The 18,273-nt window shown below is 39.6% G+C and overlaps 1 protein-coding gene across 5 annotated transcripts in view; it reads left to right on the forward strand.

Moving 5' to 3' along the window:
• Positions 1-2,339: 2,339 nt before the first annotated feature.
• Positions 2,340-18,273, forward strand: part of LOC111342452 (uncharacterized) — a 32,532-nt gene continuing 16,598 nt past the window's right edge. For 4 of the 5 annotated variants that reach the window (XM_088728742.1, XM_088728738.1, XM_088728740.1 and 1 more), the window contains exons 1-11: positions 2,340-2,472; positions 8,510-9,139; positions 9,525-9,692; positions 10,235-10,345; positions 11,081-11,257; positions 11,866-12,039; positions 13,874-14,619; positions 15,071-15,251; positions 15,904-16,620; positions 16,967-17,139; positions 17,825-17,981. In XM_088728742.1, the coding sequence (XP_088584868.1) occupies positions 8,521-9,139; positions 9,525-9,692; positions 10,235-10,345; positions 11,081-11,257; positions 11,866-12,039; positions 13,874-14,619; positions 15,071-15,251; positions 15,904-16,620; positions 16,967-17,139; positions 17,825-17,981 (3,223 nt within the window). In that variant the 5' untranslated portion in view covers positions 2,340-2,472; positions 8,510-8,520. The remainder of the gene's footprint in view (positions 2,473-8,509; positions 9,140-9,524; positions 9,693-10,234; positions 10,346-11,080; positions 11,258-11,865; positions 12,040-13,873; positions 14,620-15,070; positions 15,252-15,903; positions 16,621-16,966; positions 17,140-17,824; positions 17,982-18,273) is intronic. The other variant, XM_088728739.1, reaches the window with a different exon arrangement.

Raw genomic sequence — 18,273 nt, forward strand, 5'->3', positions numbered from 1 at the left:
CACCTCAGTCGATAGTACCGTTGGGTGTCAAAGGCGTTCGTTTTCTTGAGTGTCAGTAGTTTACTGTTGAGTTTACGTTGAAGTGCAGGAGTTGGGTCACGTTTGAGTTCTTCGTAGGTTCGTTTGTCGTTAACTAGTGCGTCCATTTTGTCGTGATAGTCAGTTTTGTCCATAACAACAGTAACTCGTCCTTTGTCGGCTGGTAGGATGACTATGTTCTCGTCGTTTCTCAGTCGTTTCAGTGCGCGTTGTTCGTCTTTAGTCAAGTTGCTGTCATTTAGTGACGTTGATTGTATAGTGGAGGCAATTCTGCTTCTGATGTTATCCTTGGTCGGCTCAGATAGCTCTCGTTGCCGAGACAGGGCCGCCTCAACACTAGATACAATAGCCTCGGTCGGTATGCGTTTAGGTGTTACTGAGTGTTTTAGTCCGTATGATAGTACGTATGATAGAGTTTCAGTCTTGTTTAAGGGACGAGAAGAAATGTTACTTACCCAGTTGTCGTCCGGTTTGCTTCGTCTCTCTTCTTTGTCGCGTAGCAGTCGTGTCAATTTTTGTTGATGTCCAGTGCGGGCGCGTTCAGTTGTCTTGTTGGCTCGTTTGTCGGCAATTGTCGTAACGGTGTCAAGTAGGTCAGTTGGTAGCAGTTGTTTCAGTTGGTCGTGTAGTTGTCGTAGTTTGTTTCTGTGGCGTTTGAGTCTTCTGTGGCAATCATTTATCCGCGCTTTGACCAGTCGTCTGCAGGTGGCTTTGACGATCTGGATGGCCTCCTATGTGTTCAACGGGGGCTTAAGTTTAAGCCCGGCCTGAACAAGGTCGTGATCTTTACAGCGGTGATTGAACCAGAGTTGTTGTCGTATTGGCCTGACAGTGCTTGCGTAGGTGATGTAGTCGTTCGCAAGTCTTTCGCTCTGTCGTCCAAGTGAACGTAATGCAGTAAATGGCTTGAACCCGGGGGTAACATGTGAAGGTGTAGTCTGATCGTCCAGGTGAGTGTAGTCCTGAGAAGGACTGTTGTCGGTGGTAGTGACTGACGTTTCGACAACCTGCGCGGAAGTCATCATCATTCACGACATAAACATCACAAACGACCGAAAAAGAACAACCTAACTTTACCGACAGATCGAAACAGACCAATCACGACCGACTTACGTCACTTGAGTCTTACAGCCAATAACATCGCGGCAAAACCAACCGATCATTTCACACGAACTGGAATAAGAACATTCTACTGACAACAATCATTCACTTGACTCTGATGATGACTTCCGCACAGGTTGTCGAAACGTCAGTCACTACCACCGACAACAGTCCTTCTCAGGACTACACTCACCCGGACGATCAGACTACACCTTCACACATTCCTTTATATTTCGAATAAACAACCAGACTCGTCGCTTGTCTGGGCCCCCTGTGGTTTTTAGAAAGGATGACTAGGTCATGCTGTGTGTTTGTGCACTGACTTCTTCAAGGTTAGGTCCAGTTAAGTCGCTGGTGTTCCTCATGGTAATTTTAAAGAAGAAGCAGAGTGCGTGGCAATTAAAATTCACGATTTTAAGGTGTCACGTACTGTTTTGTATGCTGCGAGGTTAGCCATGGAACACACAATTGTTCTGATAATTAAAGCAGCTACTTTGACAACTATGATTGTTGATGCCAAAAAACTTATTAAATGACACTGTCTGGAAACCGCCGGCCTATCAGCATTTCCTGTAAATTAGGTAACTGGGTCATCGAAGAAGCGCCCGGGCGCTTATTTAAAGAATCGGAAAAAAGAAGGGGCACTTGGAAAGAGGGCACTTAAATTGAGGGGGGGGGGGGGGCGCTAATTAGGTTAGCGCAGCAATGGAACGAAAATTGAAAGAGCAGATAATGCACGTAAGGGATTTCTGTTAGCACATGGATTGATTGGGACGGAAAAGAAACTTTTCTTCTGTACTGATTATTCTGTAACTTTCCACGTTACCGAAGTGAGCATGAGCGAATTTTGGAAGTGAGAGAAGTTTGACGAGGTTTTGGAGCTCCTAGAGGCTGGGTGATTTTCCTTTTTGTATTGAATCACGCTGGCGAAGAGACAGAAACCTTGTCAAATCACTTTACTTATATTTACCTTACACTCAGTGAAGTGGATCAAAGGTTCCAAAGTACATTCCTTATGGAATAATACTCTGGATCACTTGAATAAAGTTAAGATTCAAGCAGATGTGTGATGAATTACCATAATCCTCAAACCCAGTTTCTCTGCCTGTGATCATCTGATCAGCAATTGCGGGCTCAGTTTAATTAATTAGTCTTCCCCTGAGATGCCATACTGAACACCCCTTATCTCAGACCAAAAAAATTACGTCACCAATTAACGTGTTGATATCAATATTTCAATCTCGCTAATAGCAGGCCGCTTAAGCCATCGTTCTGGAGGAAGGATTGAACCTTTTATGGCAAAATAACTATTCTGAGCGACACAAGATATAGGTAAAAACCTTGTGAATTACATGATTAACTTTAATAGTTTTGTTGGTGTAAATCAATGACAAAATCAATGCACAGAGATTGCGGAAGCTGTTGGAGCTCGAATGCATGAGTCTTAGATCATTCAGGCAATATAATGTCTGACTTTTGGAAACTGTTCCGAGTTATAAATGCTTTAGTTTTGGGCTATCTGAATGTCTGTAGAATGTCCTAATATTTCAAAGTGCTTGCATCAGAATTTTAGTTCGTAGTAAGGTTTATCGTCCTTTGCACCGCCGTGAGAAGCATTACCGTTCTATTCCTTGAATTGTTTGAGGGGTAAAGGAACTCATTCAGCTTTCACATGACTACACTGGTTTACAAGCCATTATCCCTCTAAGAACCGAGACTTTGCAATTTGAGAGCGTGCATGGTTAAATTTAAAGTTCGTCCAAAATTAGTCAAATAGTTACCAACTTGTTACGGACTGGTAAGCACTCTGACAATTTTATGTTGGTGGCGTGATCTTGACGCAGACAGGGAATTATTAAAAGCTATCCCGCTGTGAAGTAGAACTCATATTTCATTGAAAAAACTATGAACAGTGTGAAAGATAGTTATCTACGGATTTTAATCCTCAATACGTTCCCCAGACTTACATAGTAACGTTAAGCCTTTATGCACCCAAAGGTGACATTCCAAACAATGAAATGCGTTCTAGAACAAGGCTTCATTGGCATATGTGAAATAACAAAAATTATGCAACTTCTGCAACTTCGTGTACCCTAACACGACGTTATTCCGCTTTCAAATTTGGTGTGCTAGCCGATGGTGCTTTTTATTTTTGAAAATATAAATTTCTCCTTATGTTGTTACGTTTAAGTCTGATAAGTGACCTATTCAAATAAGACGCTTTGCGTCTTTTTCGCGAAGGTAAAATAAAGGTCAACTTCAATGGCCTATAAAGAGGTCTGCCATATCTATTTACAGATCACGATATACATCATCTTAAAGCTTTATCCTTGTAGTCTAGTTCCTCCTATTCTCTATCTTGGCACGCCATTAACAGCGCGTGAGAGCGGCATTGCATTTTTTGTTATGGTAGCCCGAACTCTTTTCAAGCTGGACGCACCGCTTATGGCGGGCCAAGAAAGAAAATTGGAGGAATTAAACTACAAGGGTAAAGCCTTGAGGTGATATATATTATGATCTATAAATATACATACCAGACCTTTGTACGGGCCTTTTAATAGCTCGTGACAGCTATTCAGCAGTTCGGAACAATTTTGTCATCATAGCCCGAACTATTTACAACCTGAACGTTTCACTTATTGCGGGCCGAGAAAGAAAATCAGAGGAATTAGACTACAAGGATAAATCTTTAAGATGATCTATGACCTTTGAAACTCTGCGAAGAATTCTTGAATTCTATCGAGAAAATACATCGGAGATAATGGCGTCCACCAATAGCTATTTATTTCACTAATTCCTTTCTAGTGCGATTTAAACTTGGAACCGAGGTATTTTAAAATCGTCATAGCTAACACTAAAATAAATTTCATAAATAAATTTCATACAAATCATGACAATGTCAGAGTGACTGCTATCATGCTGAGATCCATGGTGATTAGCTCATCATGGCGATATCTGGACATTGCAGTGATGCAAGCTTCGAAAATTACATCGGCTGCCCTTCAAGTGAACTGTACTAAGAGTGAACTGAACTTAAGAAGTCATGTTTTGTGTAGCCGATAGGAGATTTTGCGAGTTTCTTTGGGTGATCGGCAGCTCGCAATAAGTCACTCGATCCACGCTGTCAAGCGGACTAGGGTCTGGAAGCTTGAGAAACGGTTGTAAACTCGGTTGATAATTTTTATGTCTCCAATCATATGCATTGTTGTCGTAATTCGTCTTTCACAGTTGCTGTACCTGACTTGTTTGCTATGATGTGTAGTTGGCCAAGCAGATTCGTCTTCTTTCAAGAAGTGAAGCCCATCCTACTAAATTGTACTCTCAGCTAGTTCTGACGTTGATACGCCTCGAATTGACAGGTCTGCCAGGTTAATATTCCCTGGAACATGGCGCCATTGCCCAGGATTAGTCGTTCTATGTTGTTCCGCGTGGAAAGTAATGCCGACGAACTGATCCACCACAATTATTAAGACGATATTGCAATTATTCGATCTGGAAAAAAGACGATACAAAACCGTTTGTATCTATGTAAAACTAAATTCTCATACAATAATTCGACTCCCAAATAGCTCAAAAATATAATTTGTCAATCATGTTTTACTTACATCTGTGGCTTAAAGGCTTGTTTTGGGTTAGCAACTTATACTAGACCTTTCCCTTTGAAATTGATTTACCGACTGAAAAGCGATGTAAAGGCAAAGCTTAAATGTCAATCAATGTTCTAAATCACGTGATTCTCATTCATTTTTAACAAAACATATGTATCTCCCTCATACGGTTGGCAACTCATGGCTGTGGTTGCGAACCCAATAACATACGTTCTCAGAATCAGTCCAAAATACTTTCTGCCTTGCTAACACGGCTAACACGGTGGGCGAGTCGAGTTGACAGAAGAGCTCCCATGAGTTCAAGCCGAGGAATAATCATCCTTTTTAACGGAGAAACACTGCATTTTGATGCAATGAGACGTGATGGTCACTCTTATTATGTTGTCCGCTTACCGGCAAACCAGATAGGCGACCGATGCATGGGCCTCCTTTGAGGCATCTGAAAAATGGAAATATTCTTAAACAATCTGCAAACCCGAAGGGGGGGTGGGGTGGTGGTGGTGGTCTTTTCTGCAGGATTCCACGCTGCAAAAACTAGTCTTGGTAACTGTACTAAGGGATCTCGGACCTTTTCTGTTATTGAACAGAACAGAACGTTATTTTTACGTGGCACTCCACTTAGCTGAAAGCTACTTTACAGGAAGCCCATCTGTATGGTCAACCTTCTTCTTTCCAAGACTCATTTGTTTCCTTGAGCTCTTTCGCCTCCTCCATTATCTGTACTCGGTTTGCTCAACCCATTCTACTAGGGCTTCAAAGATGTCTTAATTCAAGAGAACGATTCCTCAGGCAATGCTTGTAAGCTTGAAAGTCTTCTTCCTGCAGCTTGAAAGTCTTCTTCCTGCAGCTTCTCTTTCACTGTGAGTTTCAAACTGTGACCATCGATGTAGTTCTTCCACCCTGTTCCACTACTTGCAGAGCTATCGTTACTGTCTCTAGAACACCAAGAGTTTTCCGTATCTACTAAATTCTTTAGTCTGACTTTGTGCCACCCTCGTTAGAACGAATGGCCAAGGTCTTTAACCATCTTTTCAGCTTTGCCAGATAGACTTTTCTGTAATGTTGGCATTTTTTCGCTGACTGAAATGTTCGCCTATCTACCATAGATATGAAGACTGTTTCCACGATTCATAGTCATTCTTATCTTCCTCGAAAAATGTGGGTAGCTCTATCCCTTTCAACCTGACAGGTGGAATTCTAAATGAAGGCTGCTCCTCTTGCACTTTGGAGTCAGCGTGTAGACTGGCCATCTGTTCAGCTTCCTCTGATCTCATGGTGTTCTGTGCTAGTGCTTTCCTTGACTCTTCAGTACGTTGCTTGGTCAATTGAAATTCGGCACTCAGCCCCTCACGAGCCTCCTCGGCCTCCACACGCTTTTTTTCGAAAACAGGTGACTCCAATACCACTGAGGTATGATCACTAGTCTGAGAAAGAACCGAAGAAGAAAGACAGATTCTGCTTTTACATTGGCAAGATTTTTCATCGCATGGGTTTACGCGGTCTCTACGCATGAATCGACTGCAGCTGCTGTCTCATTTTGTTCTCGAAGACCTCAATAATTGTGTTACTGTTTTCGTTTTCTAAGCTGACAGCATATGCTTCTTTTAACTCACCGATGATTTTCTCAATGAGTTTAGGTCTCCTTGACTTTGTAACTATATTGCCTTCCGAGCAGCATTCTTACAAGATAATGGATCGTCCAGACGAGTTTTGAGCAAGTCATTAAGTTGATTCTTAACCTTAGTAAGTCTCGTCTTCGCTGATTTCTTGATCCTTTGGAGCACCGGACTCCGTCACACCATCTTTACAGCGTTGTTGTATTTTCTTTCGGGTCATAGCTTTCCTTCGGTTGGTCGCTACGCTCATCATATTGTCCACATTCGATCTTCGGTCATGAAATTCCTGACTGTGTCTACTCTGTATTCCGGCTCGAAGGACCACAATTTGTTCTTGATACTAGAACAGTTGAATAACCGAGGAGAAGTCGTCAAATAAAATAATTTATTGAGAGGTCTAAACATAACAAAACCAAGATGGCCGCGACAGAAAAAATGATAATACCGAGGTCCGCAATCCTCGGCAGCAAAAACACAAAAGGGCGGGAAAACCAATGATATTTGAACCAATCTATCTATCCATAACATTGCATATTCACTTCAGTTGCTCCGTCGAAATTAGCCGCGAAGTTTCAAGACTTTTAACGGAAAGTTGGAACCGAGGACTTTTAACGGAAAAGTTGGAAATCGGGATGGAACGGAAAGTTTCCGTTCCATCCCGATTGAGATAGACCTTTTAGAGCTCAAAATGAAAAGAAAATTCGCTAAATAATACTAGTTTCAAAAAACAATGAGCATGTAGCCCTTTCTAACGACAAAAATTAGTTTTACAGTTTACGATACTTCATTCCCAAACGCGATGTGAATCATGGCTCAAAATAAACAAATGGGGCTTGGCGAAGTTGGGAACTCTTCTTTAAAACAGTAAATATTATTTTTAAGTGTTGACATGTCCCAAAAGTGTTGTTCAATAGAAGATTTTGTTTTATAATATCATAGGCGACAAATTACACCTTAATTTTGGCGCGAGATTTCAGCGATAATTTTTAATTTCTTGCGAAATTTCAAAATTGCCATTGTAACATCTCTCGTATCTCGATCAGAGCCAAGATGGCGTCGAGATTTAAGACGGTGACCCTTGAAGAAGTTACAAAATTAAAAGAAGCGGCCGAAAATTTAAATACGCGAAAGAGCACAATTAACTGGGTGTGAGTTTTTGAGAAGTGGTGTGACGAAAATAGTCTTGAGAAAAACCTGGAGATGATTCTTCCCGAGCAATTGGATAAAGTACTCGAGCAATTTTACGCCTCCGTGTGAAAACAAGACGTAATTTTTCACCCACGATATTAAAAGGTAATCAAATGGTTTTCTCGTGAAATTAGAAAATAATTTCATGCGCGTTTTTTCAAAATTCTGATAATTTCCCTCGCCTAGGGAAATTATCAGAATTTTGACAAAACGCGCGTGAAATTATTTCCTAATTTCACTTGTTGCCATTTGATTACACATACAAATCCTACAGTTTTCAGAATTTTCGACACAAAGCTGTTATTTTCTGTCCGTAAATTCTAGTAAACAACAAATCTACCACACAGGTCCTGTAAGTGCAGGAAATTTGTAAGTTCTTCCCTTCGTTTTTCGAACAGTAGATTTTATTTGTGTTGAAATGTCCTGAAAGTATCGTTCAGTAGGAGACTTTAATCTACTAGCAGTCGCGTGGATGCAAGAAATTCGGTCGTTGTGAGCGGACAATTTACAATAATTTGAATGAATATTTTGTCTCGAAATATTTCTTGGTGGTTTTTTTCATGTCATTTATTGGTAGTTTTTGGGTAGAACACGATTGTGTGTCTTCATGCTATGTTATAAATATTCAGTTCATGCGTTTAGCCGTGCGTCACATCCGATTTCACTATGAGGCAGACTTTTTTGCAAATTTTTTAAAACAGTAGCGACGACGCGCATAGCGAAAACTTGAAACGCTTAATTTTCATTTCTTACATAATTGTTATCAACGTGAAGGTAAAAGAGATAAATTATTCACGGTAGCTAATTTGACAAAGCTGACTTTTCAAACAGCTTCATGATGATTTTCCACACTCAATCACAAGATAATAATTACACCACGTGTTTCACATGGTTTAAAAACCATAAAAGGGAGACTTGAAATAGACGAAAAACAACAGAACAAGCTTTATCTCTCAGTCCTAGGCCCAATGGCTTCCTCGGTGTCCACAGATGAGACAACTAACTATGCACGACTGTGCCGTCTTCTGGTGGATATGGGATCTAAAGCATTAAGAGATACTTTTGATGGCATTCACCCCCCTGCAGACCTCCACAAAGTGTTAACGCAGCCTCCGCATAATGCAACTTTAAATACTCTCAAGACGAAAAAGATTATCAATTCTTCACAATGGGGAGATCTATTTCCAGCGGTCCAATCATCTGTTTCATCAAAAAGATTTGATGTGACGCTATTAATGGTTCTACTAAGAAATATTTGTAGGCTAGCACAGCCGGCCACTGGCTGGGACAATCTTCCTCCTGATTCAGACAAGAGTAAAGAAGCTAATATAGCCCGAATAAAGTACTATCGTAATACTGTTTATGGCCATGCCAGCCAAGCGTCCGTCGATAATGCTACATTTAACAGCTGCTGGACAGCTATCAGCAATGCAATAACAGGACTGGTGGGGGAAAAATACGAAGCTGATATGGAAAACCTTCGGGTTGGGTCCATGGATCCTGTTTCAGAGGAACACTATAAAAAACTGTTAAGGGAGTGGAAGAAAGACGAAGACAGCGTCAAAGAAAGGCTTGAGGAGATAGACGGTATGTCGACATGTTATATAACATGACTTAAAGAAGTAAAACCATAATTCAATGTATGGGAACTACATGTTATGAGTTGTTAAGGCTAATTGGCGATTATTGGAAGGAAAATCGAACCTGAATCTTAAACTAGTTGAGTTCACTTGCTCTTGACAGTTAGTAAGGTGCAGCTATATAGATGACATAGGATGGTCTGAAACCACTTATGTTTATATCAAATGCTTCCCCTAAAACCTCTATTTGGGAAATGATTATTATATGGATTCACTTCAATATTGTGTGGGGATATTGCCTTTGTGTAAGGTCGTGTGGTGGCCGAAAAGAAAACTTGCGGTGAAATTTTGGGGGTTTAAGGTTAATTGATCTGCATTTTTCTTTCAATTAGAAAACGTGAGAAAAGGCCTGGAGCAGATAAAAGGTGACATGGGAAAGGAACTAGAGCAAATAAAAGGTGACATGGGAAAAGGACTAGAGCAGATAAAAGGTGACATGGGAAATATTGGAGAGAAGTTGGAAAATTTCATGTACCGAACAGAAGAAATGGAAGATGAAGGTCAGACATGTATATTACCTTTTACCTATCTGTTGCAACTTACCAAAAAGAATTATAAAACAGAATGGAATCCCTGGATTCAAAGACAAAGAAATTTTTTTCTTTTTATTTCGGTAATCCTCGAACCACCGCCTTCCCCAAAGAATCTGCCAACAAACTGTAAGCCTTTCGCGCAGGAGAATATCGGGCAGATCCACCAGTGATGTTTTCTTTTAAGCAACACGACTCGGAAAATTTCCTTCTTCAATTCGATGAAAAATACGCAATTTCTAATTTAAAACTGAATGGGATTATCTGAGCGTGTCCACCTCTGAACCTCTTCTTCCTCTACGTTATATTTCCATTAAGGAAAACCTTTTCTTTGTAATAGACCTGAAAATCTGAGTGGTGTAATATGATAAAAAATTTTTAGAACCGTCTCCTCACAAATTTTCCGTGGCTCATCTTAAAATTATCTTTGGTTCATTTTTTTGGTTCAATCCACTTTCTTGAATTTGCATCTAGCCTCAAGTTAAGCTGTCCAATCATTTTCAATTTTGAATATGCAGAACCAAGAGCAGGCAACAACGTCAACAACTTTGACGTCCAAGTCTATGTTAACCTTCCTATTACTACAGCAATGCCTCCAAACCCAGGTCTACAGCCACGGAAAGGTACTTATTCCTAAGATTCCAAATCCATTACGTGATAGATCTGATTGAAAAGTTAGTTTTTTCTTCTGATTTCTCTCCTATTCATCATACATTTATAAATTTTAGAAGATTTTGGTATGAAATAGAATTTTTTCTTTTTCATTTCCTAGATTGTTTCTTTTCTACCTCTATGTTATATATCTTACTCATTATGAATCGCATTTATTGTTATTTTGCATTCCAATTATCATTATTATTATTATTTTCATTTTATCTTTAGTGTATTGTAATTATTATGTGACGGTGCATTTGAATATATATACATAGAATTTGGGCCTTAGAAGTCAATAAATGGATAGAGCGCTGGACTGTTGTGCGGGAGGTCGAGGGTTCTAGCCCCAGCCGGATCAACACTCAAGGTCTTAAAATAATTGACAAGAATATGCTGCCTTTCTATAATATCAAGAAACGGTTAGATATTCTAGTCTTCTCGGATAGGGACGAATAAATGGAGGTCCCGTCTCCTGCAGGGTTATGAGTAGGAGACGTTCATTTCCCACGCACGAGGTTACTGTGTGATGGATGTCCTCCCCTGGGGTGGTTGGGTTGGTTACTGGGCCCGCAGTAATTGGCGCATAGCTGTTTGCGGTGTCCCTGCCTGTGGGCAAATCTTGTAAATACAAACATAAATAAAATACATTATTATAGTTATTACTACCGGTATACCCTTCTAACTTGAAAAAACTTTCGTTTCAGATTTAGAATTTTTCGGACACGATTATCCAGGTCAGGTGATACACCAAGTTCAAAATTTACCTGGTTCACCTCGTTTGTCCCTTTCAAGTCAAAATGAAGATAATACCCGGCAACATGAAAATCAACGTTGCGAGAACAAGGACTCGCCGCCAGTTAACGGCACCTCGGCAAGCACAGGTAAAAAAGAAATTATTTAGTTTTGAAAATCTGATTACAATTTTGAATTAACGTAACTCCTAAATTTCTGCGCCCACTTAGCAGAGGTTTTTGTTGAAAAAAAAAGTGATTTTAGAATGATTCAGTAGTAGTTACTGCAGTGGTAGCAGAGGTAATATTATTAGATGTGGTAGAGGTAGATCTACTAATACTGAGTTGCAGTAATAGAAGAAGTAGTAGTAACACTGTCAGCACTATTAGCAATAATAGTATGACTATTATCTGTTAAAAAGCTAAAATTAAAGTCATTTACACCGACTTTAAAACAACGAACTCCGAATGTTTTGCATTAAAATCAAAACTCTAAAACTGTTTACACAAAAACACTTTTCAGTTGACACTACCGTAACGTAATTCTTTGCATTTTGAGTTTATGAAATCATTGACAGACCGTCCGATTAAACCTTTATTCCTGGCAAAACGATTTTCATTTCAGCCGAAGCATTTACCTCAAGGTTTATTTAAGGGTGGGGGTTTGTGGGGGGGGGGGGGGGGAATCAAAGGGGTTTCCCTCATTTACTTGCTACCTCAGTTATGCTATCCTAACTTGAATGCAAATTTTTTTATAGATGTAGAATCTCCGGGATACGATTATCCAAGTCTGGTCGCGGTAACACAACCACCTCAACATCGTCCACCTCTTCCATCCCTTCCGATTGAAAATGAAGAAGATACTTATTACCTAAGTCTAAAATGGCAGAACGAGGACCCGTTACCGGGTAATGGCATTTTCGTTAGCACAGGTAAAACGAAAAAAAACTATATAATTCGTTTGTTTTTCTCCTTGATGAACAATCCATAATTACGACAAAACGTTTTACAAGTGGACACCTGAGGGCAACCCCATTGTAAAGTTTGCAAGTTAGATAACACCCATTGTAAAGTTTGCAAGTTAGATAACACCCATTGTAAAGTTTGCAAGTTAGATAACACCCATTGTAAAGTTTGCAAGTTAGATAACACCCATTGTAAAGTTTGCAAGTTAGATAACACCCATTTTCGTTTCCTATGTTCACTTTTATATTAACATAGATGTTTGCTGTACAAACGCAAACTCACGTTTGGAACCTACGATTGCAGCCCAAACAATAGAGGCAACTGCATCAATTCCCAACAGGCTTCCCACTTCTCTTTCTAATGTTTTTCGTGGCTTATGGAGGGTAGCAAGGGTGAAATCTCCATGATTAAACGGTTAAGACTAAGTTAGTTCGCTCTAGTTGCTGTTATTTTGTTGTAATTGGTCATCCATACTAAACTACGCCAGACCATAGTGGTTAGGTTTACCAAACTAAACCAAACTCACAGCACCTATACCGTTCCACAACTACAGACATACGGCAACTAGAGCGAGCTACAACAACAACGTTACACGATCAGAACTAAGATGATTTTACTAATCACACAGTCTGCACTGACTACGCTGATTACTTGAACGAAAAAAAAAATACGCCAATCCTAGTAACTGCACTGGTGACAGCGCCAGCAACATCAGCCACACAAATAATGCTGACTTCAACAAGTGTATCAGCAACTCACACAGTAAATTATTAAAACTTGCGCTTTACTAGTGACAGTAATGATGTGATTATTCACAACTAATGAAATAAACCATAGTTTGACCAGTAAATAATATACAGGTAAGGAAATGATCCTTGCAGATCAGGTGCAGATAAAAAAATGGAAAAAAAGGATGATACCTGGGTGAATTCAAGCTCCGAGAAATTCGAACCAATACCTACCGATAGGTACTTATGGGCTCTAATACCAACTGAGCTACGCATCCACATGTTGGAAGACAGAAAAATTTCAAAACGTTGGTCATTCCCGTAAAGGGATCCGATCTCAGTTACATGAAAGGAATCATATGTATTAAACTAAGGATCATAGAAAGGCCACTTGTCTCCAAATTCTTAAATTGCAGCTCAACTGCCAGGATCACTTGGTTACTTGAACAAAATTATCACCGTTGCTAAGTATTTTGAAATTAAATGCACAACTTGCAATGCATACTTAGCATGCACACTCATTCTTGAGGTTTGATTTCCCTTTCGAAAAAAAAAGGCCATCGTCGCTTTTCCGTACTTGTAAAAACCCTCAAGAAATCATAAGGCATTTAGATGTGTAACTACCTTTTGCAATGGCTCTCCCTCTCTGTTTTTTTTTTTTTTTTTGGAGTTTTGGCTGTCTTCCCCTATTCGTCTAGTTCAGTGAGTTTTTCACGTTAATTTGAGCTTGAGCTGACCTCGTATCATTAATCTCTGTGTCAATCTACTTTTATGAGTGTTTAAATTGTCCCGGCCTTTGTCTTCTCCTACATTTACAAAATTGAATGAGTAGCTAAAGGGAGAACAGAATTGTTTGCTTAAATAACCTAAAAAATAGACTTTTTCAGCCTTCTGTGAGCTCGGCTCATGAAAAATACTTCAGGAGGACCAGAATGGCGTCGCGTACTCAGGAAACTAAATGAACTAATTGGTAGCTTCGTATACGTGTTATGGAAGGCTGAGAACTAATTAGTTTGTGTGAATTGATATGCTCAAGTAACTTGTACATGTTTTGATTTTGTTCGATTCTCAGGAGACTCAGATGAAGCCAACTCATTCCTTGAGAATGTCGAACAGGCCATCAAGGAGTTCGACAGCATGAATGGGACAACGAAGGATGAAAGGGAGCAGTGTATTCTTCAACTCGTCTTACCAAATCTGGAAGAGAAATGGAAAAAGTCAAGCACAAATAGAAGGAAAATTTACATTGATTTGGTACAGATTGGCTGCAGCAGAACCAGCCCTAACACTGTGAGGCATAGTCTCCGACAGTTGCTCCGTTTGATGCGATTGGACAACCTTGAAAGTGGAGACTACAACTTGCTTGGTCTAGAGAGCATTATAAGATTGTCGATAAGCTCCCCTGATGCAGTTTTTAAGGAAGAAGGACATCAAGAGAGACTACTCAGACTGTCTGTGTACAGTCAGACTCTTGCGTTGTTGATTATTCAGAAGTGTCAGAAATGGCTCTCCTCTGATGATATTACGCGTGAATTGTTACAGTTACGGGGACATTTGGGAAAATCTTACAACCAGACGAAGGATCTTTTTCACTACTCAATGGAATTCATCACGCAAGCCATTAGATTTTTAGCACAAAAAAGGAAAAAATTTGAGAAATCCGATGTAATGGCTTTCCTTAAAGAATGTAAAGAATTGTTTGATCCGCATTATGCAGGGAACGGAGAGTTAACATTCATAGAGATATTGAAGAGCCCCAAGAGGAATAAAAGAAAATGGTTTGCTTTGCATTGTGTCATATGGTATCTTTATTTTAAGGTAGGTCAAAGGCAGTATCACGGTGGGTAGATTTTGAAATTTTTCTGGGAAAAGAAAAATGAGAAGAAAGTGCGCAGTAGCTATTTGATAGATGATTAATGAAAATGTCCTATTCAAAATTCATGCAAGATTTTGTTTGTACTATCACTGTTGATGTTGCTTTGTCAGTCGTTAGACAATCCTATTTTCTATTTTGTCTGACGGAAAAACTTCTGCTTAAATTTAGTTTTTAATGAAGCCAAAAGAAGCTCAAATCAAGTTAAGTCTCAACGGTCGTTCCTTTAGCAAAGAGCATATGCCAGTAAGGTATTATTGACTGAGTCGCCTCCCAGCGCAATGTGTCGCTTGAGAAACCGGACATTTCATGAAAACACACAAACTAAAATTAAACAGGATTAACAATCTCATTTGTATCATGTTGGATATCTGTTTCTATCCTGATTTATTTCAGACTTACAATGAGGACACTAATCATCGATTGCAGACAGACAGACAATCAGTGCTTTTATTACGGAGTGTGATTGAAGCTTACAGCGTAGGAGATGGCAAAAAGAGGTCTGGAAATGACTGGAAGTTTTTTGTGCTGGCAGGCTCAGTTTTGTCGGACATCACGATGAACAACATAAACAGGGGTAAGAAAGGGTTTTCAATATAACATTACCTCTTAAAATGATCTTTTTGATGGGATCTATTTCCTAACCACAACATTAAATCATCCCTTTCCGAAGAAAGAGACAAAAATCCAAACTCTACAGAAAATATTTATTAAACTTGTTAAATGAACCACAGCATTTGGCTAAAATAAAAACACCGAAACTTCATAAAATTCCTTACTATTTCCTATATAAAGAAGTCACACATTTTAAGACCACCGTCTCTTCTCTCTCTTTTTTTTTTTCACTTGTGAAGGTTTACCTTTCCAAATAAAGTTGAACTTTAGCTTGTGTATTTTTCTTGTGTAATGCTCAGGAATAGTAAGCACAGAGGGGTTGTAAATTAGTTTTGGGATGCCAGGTGTGTTAACATTGTTAATCCTTCCATAAAAACTAAGGCTTCTTCGTTGCCAGATATTTACAGCTTCTTTGTGCTTGCTATTATTGGTAATTTTAGTAGTTTAGCTATCGACTCATTGTTCGGAACAAATATTACTGTATCATTTGTGTAAGTCTTGTATTATTTTTATCTGTTGATGCGACCAGCCTTCAACTATTTCGTTTATTTGTTTCTTGTATTACATAAGTCTTTAATTCACATTATCTAGGTAGTTTTTTATTCTTTTTGTAGAAAACAGAATAGATGCTTGTACCTGTTTGCTGAACTTGGTGAAAAAGGGAGTTTGGAGAGGGATCCTTGAACCTCTGTCGCGACAGGTGTTGCTTAGCCCAGACAGTTACGTTCGTTCGTTAATGGCAGATGCGCTGTGCACTGAAGACAATTCGTGTTGTGCTATAACTGAGGGGCATCACATCGACCACCTTGTGACGAAATTTCCAGCACTTGAGGTTAACAACGAAATCATCAGTCGAAGTGATCGATGTTTTGTAAAAAAGGCAGTATTCAGTGGAAGAGAAGCTGTCCTGAAAGTGATGTTCGTCACAAACCAGAACGTTAGGGGGAGGATGCCGTCAGATTGCCAACAAGCAAATCTGCGCTTCATCCGAGAAGCTTATTTTCTAAGTCGCATCCAACGGCATCCAAATTTCCCTATTCTTCTCAGTTACAACACGGAGACGTTGCCGTATCATCTCATCACTGAATACGAAAGTCAAGGAAACCTCTTGCAGCTACTTCAACGGGCGCATGATCAACACTCCCGGTTGGAAGAAAATTTGCTTCTGCAAATGCTCATTAACATAGCTGATGCACTTCAATACTTGGAAAAACTGCACTTGGTGCACCGTTCTGTTATGGCAAAGAATGTTCTCGTAGGGGATGACAACGTTTGCAGACTTAGTGGCCTCCATTCCTTACGACCAACAGACTGGGGTCCATTAACTGAAGGTGAGTCGTTCAAGTAAACTGACAGTATCTCAGTAGCTTTTGTATTAGCTGACAAGTACATGTATACGTACGTTTGAGTGAAGAGGCTAACGCCCCAATGATTTTAATCTCTATAGAGAAGGCCAGCCATTCCGGAAAGAGAAGAATGTCGATTCATTTCAATTAGCGTAAAGTGCATTCTTACCAGATTGCCAAATCGTTCCTTAGATACACCGAAGAATGCAAACCCATTGATAAAATATAAGAACTGGACACTCCTGTTAACTGGGTCCGGGAGTTTTCTCCTTCAATGTTTATCACATTGTTCGACTCTATACCTTTTGCGAACTTTGTACTTTTTCACCAGCTGAAGATGTCAACGATGACCTCCCATTGAAGTGGAAAGCTCCTGAGTGCTTACTGGAACATCATTACTCTACAGCGTCTGACGTGTGGGCGTTCGGGGTCGTTATGTACGAAGTACTAACCCTTGGTTATTCTCCATTTGGAAATTTAAGCGATAAAGATGTCTACAATTATGTAAGCAATGAAAGTGGGAAGAGCACTGTTGACCGAGGGCAGGATTTATCGACACTTTCATTTTGACTTATGTAATAATAATGATAAGATTTCTTTTCTCGGAGTTGTTCTTACAAGTAGAATATTTGCTTTCAAAGCTGGTTTGGCAGAAAAAGGGCTCTTCGACAACACGACTTGACATGACGAGACTACTACATCTTCCTTTAATTCATTAATCAAGCTTCGGACTCACCATCTTTCTTATTTTTTTAAGTCATGCGAGGTTTTTGACATAGTAGATCCTAACAGTATGCGGTATGAGTGTCACATATCAACATAGTGATGGCCTCACCCGCCAGCGGAGTCTGAGATTCTTAGGTTTAATTCCTCTGTGGAACTCAGATACTTTATACACCCAGTGATTCGGCTTTCTTATTCATTATCAGTTTAATAAAACAGAGACGCAAACAAATTGTACCCTTAAAAAGTTTCGAATAATCATTGCCCGGTGTGGAGTGGAGTGAACAAGTGTGCAAAGACTGCAATTTTTGTGTGCCGATGAAAGAAACTGTTGAACAAATTGAGGAAAATTTGTATACTGGTGATGCCATTGTCTTTTTGCTTGAGAGTTGCTAGTTTTGAAGCTCAATGATAAACCTCGTAAATGAGACGTAATTTTTATTTTATTTACGTATCACCTTTGCAGGTTACGATGGGAGGAACACCGCCTCTTGGAGCGTATTTCGAAGATAACGAAAACAACCTCATGAAACAGTGCTGGGAAAGGAAAAGAAGCGAGAGAATCAGCTTTCCAAAGCTATCCAGCAGACTCAAGAAGATGAATGCAGAGCTGAAAACAGCAGGTGCCCATTGTTCATAGTCTAATACCAACGCCCTACTGACACCAAAGCTAAATCACACGTTAAAGCTGTGTTTAAACAAGACCTGAACTATTTTAAAAGGAAGAATTTACGATGTAACCACGGATGTAACGAGCCGTGTTCACTCTAGTACAAATAAACTCTGACAACGTTGATCCTTGGTGGGTTAATCTTGAAAATGAGTGGCACATTTAACCATAGGAGCGAATCATTTTATCTGAATAGAGCCTGCTTACACTAATTTTTGTTTACTTCATGACATCATGAAAATGTA

The sequence above is a fragment of the Stylophora pistillata genome, chromosome 7 (genome assembly GCF_964205215.1).
Source record: "Stylophora pistillata chromosome 7, jaStyPist1.2, whole genome shotgun sequence".
Classification (NCBI taxonomy): domain Eukaryota; kingdom Metazoa; phylum Cnidaria; class Anthozoa; order Scleractinia; family Pocilloporidae; genus Stylophora; species Stylophora pistillata.